The sequence below is a fragment of the Lygodium microphyllum genome, chromosome 15 (assembly GCF_053477565.2).
Source record: "Lygodium microphyllum isolate KBCC chromosome 15, Lygodium_microphyllum_v1.1.10, whole genome shotgun sequence".
NCBI classification, from domain to species: Eukaryota; Viridiplantae; Streptophyta; class Polypodiopsida; order Schizaeales; family Lygodiaceae; genus Lygodium; species Lygodium microphyllum.
In genome coordinates this window covers 50,991,411-50,997,612 of record NC_141149.1, presented here as the reverse complement: position 1 = coordinate 50,997,612, position 6,202 = coordinate 50,991,411, and the positions used below count along the sequence as shown (strand labels likewise).

The following is a 6,202-nucleotide window of genomic DNA, read 5'->3' as shown; positions in this document are numbered from 1 at the left end:
TTAGCATTGAACCAATGTATATATCTATCTACCATAGCATGAGTTTTGGCTAGTTTTACATATTTGTGTTCATATTTCAATTCTAGACTAAATATTTCGGACTTCAATCATTATGCCAATATCTATGAGCATTGGGGAGTCATCAAATTTGAGCATTGAAATTTTGGGTTTTACTTGTTTGATGACTCCCCAATGCTCGTAGATAGAATTGAAATTTTGTCTTGATTTGATGACTCCCCAATGCTCATAGATAGAATTGAAATTTTGTCTTGATTTAATGACTCCCCAATGCTCATTGGGAAATCAGTCTAGAATTGAAATTTTGTGTTTTCTACATGCACTTTATGGTGCATTGAAATTTTGGGTTTTACTTGTTTAATGCTTGGTTTGGCTAGTGTATTAGTGTTCATTGAAGCGTACATTAAGAGTTATTTACAATATGATTTTAAGATTTATCTTGGCAAAGTTTATTTGTACATCTCACAACAAAGCATTTTCAATATCAACCTTGTCCCTCAATGCCCAATCATTTGGCATGTTTCAATTGTAGATCTTACACATTATATGCCATATCCCACATTTGATTAAGATGAATGACATTGGCTTTTGTAGAGTTCCTTTACATGAATCGTACAACCAAAAATAAGCTCCAAGTTGAATGAAATTTAAGGCTGCCATTAGTGAATTGGGCTTAGTGAATCTTCTAGTTACCCCCTAAGTTGCAAATTGGCTAGGCGCAACCATTGATTGTAAATTTTATTTGCATTTTTAAAGCTTAACAACTAGAGTCAAAAATGTCTAGTTGGGTGAGTAGTGTGGATACATATATGGACTTTTCTATGGGGGGGGTACTTGTACATAACTTTTTATAAGCTTATATAAGGTAGTGCTTCCAATTGAATCATAGATACATTTGGGGCAAAGTCAAAAGGCCTACTACAACTATTAAATCTTTTTCATGTCATTGGTGGCTTTGAATATGATCATGTTTAGTGACATATATTTCTATTTTTTCGGCTCTACTCAATTAGAGTCAAAGGTAAAAATAAAAAAATTATTAAATTTTTATTGAGATTTGATCTACAAAAAGGGGCTTGTGCCTAGGAAGTATCTCTACTTCAGTAAGTATCTAGGACACATTTTATGCATAGATTTTGTGCAATTTTGGATCAAAATTTTGGGGCTTTTGTTGTCAGCTCAGAGATTGGCAAATATACATTAGTGATAGTCTGAAATAGACTGATTTCATGCATTTTGGGACAATAAATTTTGGGGCTTTTGCATTTTCAGTGCTGTTGAGCATTTTTTGCACCTTGGACAGTGTGCATTTCAAACAGTTTTTTGACAGTGTGATTAAATTTGCTAATTACAGCAAAGTGCTTGCTGTAATTTCCAGAAATTCTGAGAGCATCAAACCTCATCAAAATACCCCACTAAACTCTTACCATTGCCATAGGGTCCAAAGCAAGGATTTTCTTCCACATGCTACATTTCACATTCCAAGGTGTTCACTCAACGATGAGATGCTACGTACATTTGTCAAAGGCAATAGACTGCAACTTTTAAAGTCTTCAAAAGCTACAATACCTGAGCCATAGATGATATGGAGAACCATGAGGAAACCCACTCATCCACTAATGCATGGTGATTTTCAAACAAGACTCTAGGAAATATACCATACCTGAGCAACCAGATGATATGAACAGGAAGAAATTCACACTCATTGATGCCGATATAATGATACAAAACAACACACTGCAGACGATGTTAAGGATCTTTTTGCTCTTGGCAAGGGCTGCTGCTGGAGCAATGAAAATGTATTCAGTAAAACAAATGATTATGATTATGATGAACTATATGTCAATACATTACTATACCATTGATGACTTTACCCCAACAAACGCTTGGGCCTAGAGCCAAAGTTGATGCTGCAAATGGATGGAACTACTGCTGCATCAAGCTTTCTTCTTCTCCCAGGTTGCATTCATTGTGGACCCTTCTCAGAAAAATAAGCTCTGGCCTGGCTCCTTAGTGATCAGGGTCAGTACGAATTATGCCAATTAAGAGCTGCTGGTTGTAATAACTGACAATGTTTGAAATGGGGCATAAGTATGTTGTAGATGGTTCAAATGCAAAATTCGTTGCAAAATATCACTCAGCTGGCTTGGCCAATGTACATGTGATCCAGACTAGTTGCTCATAGAGCTTTCACAGGTAGACTTAAGAGACGAGCAATGCCACACAGCAAAAAGGTTACAAAACAAAGAATAAGAATCTTCTCCAAGATATATTGATCCAGCATTACAATAAGCTATCAAAGTAGTAAGCACTCTCAAACTTACATGTCAGAAAAATTGTAAGCATTAAACAATTGATGTTCTAAACTACAAAATTCTGGACTCTCTAAGCTATCAATAAGAGCCTTGGCCCTGGAAGAAGGGCAAGGTTGAAAACTACAAACATTTTGGTAGGTAATTAGTTAAAAAGAAATTGTACAATGATTATGATACAATTCTGCCTTCACCCAGCTACACATTGGTAAGTCAACCTCAAAAGATTTTGAGCAAGGAACTCAGTTATTCTCGTGCATCACCCCAGTACTTTATTTTCATGCTCAGCAGCCCTAGGTATCATCTATTCTCACTCCTTGTCCTCTTAGTTTGTAAAATACAGCTTGCAGAATGGCAGGTTTCAAGCAGGCCCACCATTTAAGATCCTTTTAATGCTAGACCTCTGTTCAGATGACAGCCTAGTGGGAAACTTCACATCAAAACATATCTTCAAATTCCCCCTTGTGCCATGTTCTCTGGCTAAAGGCATGCCTTCGTTAGGAATGACCTTCTCATAACCAGGATATATAATCTCAGAACAAGACACACTGAGCATCCTTCCACTCAATAACGGAATGGAAATGGTGCAACCACCTACAGCATCTGCAAGGGATATCCTCTGATTGATTATTAAATCATTCCCATCCCTCTTGAAGAAGTGGTGAGGTTTTTCATCAACAACAAATACAATATCCGCTGGTATAACACATGGTTTTTCATTGCCTTTTTCTGAGAAAGTGATTTTTGTCCCCGTCTTCCAGCCAGGTTTTACTGTAATGGCCAGCACTTCATCGACAGTGGTGGGCCTGTAGAGAGCTCGGGAAAAAAATCCAAAGAAAGCATCAGTCAGAAAAGATATAATAAACTGCAAATAAAGGCATTGAAAGAAAAACAGCTGGGCAACAAAACATTCCTCTAACTCAAGATATAAGAATACATTAGAGTAAGCACAGCTTTCAAAAGAGTTTACATCCAGAGTTGAGTGCAACAGTACATGGCAAAGGATATAACCTACCCTCCAGCTCTCAATACAGTTCTAGATATCTTCATATTCCTCACAGAACCATTGTAAAGCTCCTCCAGAGTACAAGGTAAACTTTTTTCAATAGGAGGATCTTTACGCAGACTACTAGAATTTCCTTCATTGAAGCCACGAAATCTGCTATCAGGTGTGTGGGGCATGTCCTGAAACGGAAAGCGGCCACCCTGATTTCTACTGGAGTATGAAGCACTACTTGTCCCTGTGTACGTGTTTGATGATCCAAACACATCTGAAAAAATATCTTCCGCACTCCTTCGATTGAACCTAGAGGAGCCTTGAGCACCACCATTAGATGTATAAGCACTATCCCCAGGTGCAGCCATATCTTTAAGACCTTCCTCTCCATAACGATCATAAACTGGTCTCTTCTGAGGGTCACTCAACACCTAAAAAACAAAAATGGGCTGAGCTATGGGTACTTACACAACTCATAACTTTTAATAGAAAACTAGACAACACACGAATAAGTTACATGTTATATACTACCTCATATGCCTCTGAAATTTTCTTAAACATGGCCTCTGCTTCGCGATTTCCAGGATTCTTATCAGGGTGCCATTTCATGGCTAGCCTTTTATAGGCTTTCTTTATATCATCAGCTGCTGCATTTCGACCAACTTTGAGAACATTGTAATAATCGACACCCATCCTAAGAAAAATGGGATTTGCTGTGTCAACAGTGAGATGTAATCCAAATCATGGGTCTTCCACCGCTTAGAAGGTGTGTGTACTCAAGGTTGCAGTTATCTCAGAGACTTGAGAGAATACACTGCCAGGCCATTCCATAATAGAGAACCAGCACCTTTCAGAGAGAATGGACAGCTGGCAACAGATACCAGAGTATCTGTAAGAAGAAATACTATGCAGATCAAGTGATTTGATTACAATGTTTCTCTACGTGTATCAGAGCAGCTCACCAGTCTGTGAACATACTGTGCATACATTTGACAGTGCAAGCAAGCTCTCATCAGAGTTAACTCTACTTAGAAAAAAGTTGCTGGTAAGTCCCCTATATATGGCTATTACTGCAACTGTTTGCTTTAAAGAACAGCAGCTTTTGACTTTGAGTTGAACCTTGCCTCCCAATTAGTCACTCAAATAATGCAGCATTCTTCAAAGACGAGAACCAGATTCTGGAACAACTAACTGTTTCAGCTAAGAAGTAAAGCCACGAGCCAACCAATCAGGGATTGTCTACTAGAAGAAAATACAGCTCTCACAGCTTCGTCTGTAGCAATCTGATAGCTGACTACTGCTGAGAGCCAAAGACCAATAAGATGTGCAACAGCTTCTGATGTGTTGAAGAAACCCTATGTAACCACGTAGAACTTCAAAAATGCTTGTCTAGGAAGCAAAGCAGATGGAGCTGAATGATCTGTGCTATTCTTAGGCATCCATCCCTGAGTCCATCAAGCTCAGATACTTCATACCTCTCATGCTTCCATTTCTGTGCTATTCTTAGGCAGCAATCCCGGAGTCCATCGTGCTCTAACACACCACACCTCTCACACTTGTCTAGGAAGCAACACAGATGTGGCCCAAATGATCCGTGCTATTCTTATGCATCCATCTCTGAATCCATCACGCTCTGATACTCCAAGATCTCACATTTCCATTTATGTCAGTTTCTTGAACAGCCTCTGAGGAATCAACCTTATGAAGAAGAAATCCTAGGTTTCTGTGAGATACCTGGGCCGATGCTTTGGAAAAGCTTGTCTACAACAAACAAGCAGCTATTGTGTGACTGATCAGTGCTGTAATGAGGTATCAATTGCTGATTCCATCGAGCTCTGATACTCTGCAGAACTCACGCTTCCATGTCTGTCCTGCAAAGAACCAGCTCTGTCAATTGCAGGCTGAATGATCTCTGCTGTTCTCAGGCATCCATCTCTGAGTTCATCAAGCTCTGATACTCCATGCGTCTCACTTCCACTTCTGTCAGTTTCTGGAACAGCCTCTAGGTAAGCAATCTTATTGTGAAGAAAGCCTAGGTTCTTGTGAGTTACCTGGACCGATGCTTTGAAAAGGTCTGTCTACGGCTAACAAACAGCTACGGCCTGACTGATCCGTGCTACACTTAGGCACCGATCCCTTATTCCATCAAGCTCTGATATCCACGACGCTCAATCTTCGATGTGTGTCCGTTCCCGCGAAGAAACCCTAGGTTTCTACGAGTTACGTGCCCCGATGCTTCGAAAGAGCTTGTCTACACCAAACACGTAGCTAGCGCCTGACTGACCAGTGCTATAATGAGGCACCACTCCCTGATTTCATCAAGCTCTGATACCCCGCAATACTCTAGCTTCTATGTCTGTCTGTTACTTTGATAAGGACAAGCTCTGTCAATTGCTGGCAAGAACCTCCCTGGACATGGAAATTCCGATAGAAGGCAAGGCTTCAGATGCACACAGGCTCGACCAAAACCTAGAAATTGGCACCGATACCATCATCGATTTTCTTGCCGATCTCCCTCTCTCTTGGGTCGACGAATCCTCCAAGAAAAAGATCTGCAAGCCTGAAAGGGAAAGGCAGCAGACCTTCGGCTCTGTGGGCGGCCTACAGCGTCAGAATAGAAAGTGGGCGCCACGCACTTCAGTGCTCCGAGAAATGGGCTCTGCCCAATCCATTGGACTCCGCAAATGAAACACCACCATTGAATCGAGATATGCCGTTGTTACTATGTTTTGGTAATGATGTCTACTAGTCCTCCGCCCTCAAACCCATGCTTGTCACTAGAGCACTTGTAAAATCAATAGTATTCACCGACTCCCCAATGACTTTGTCCTCGCCTCTCTCTTCTTTACATGAGCACATGAGGAGGTCTGTCCAA

General features: G+C 40.4%; 1 protein-coding gene across 1 annotated transcript; it reads right to left on the bottom strand.

Moving 5' to 3' along the window:
• Positions 1-2,261: 2,261 nt before the first annotated feature.
• LOC148024513 (uncharacterized) lies at positions 2,262-5,936 on the bottom strand. Its single transcript, XM_087694164.1, has 3 exons — positions 3,859-5,936; positions 3,346-3,758; positions 2,262-3,136 (listed from the first exon to the last, which is right to left on the bottom strand). Exons 1-3 carry the CDS (start codon positions 4,018-4,020, stop codon positions 2,692-2,694), a joined length of 1,020 nt encoding a protein of 339 aa, XP_087550290.1. The 5' UTR covers positions 4,021-5,936; the 3' UTR covers positions 2,262-2,691.
• Positions 5,937-6,202: the final 266 nt, after the last annotated feature.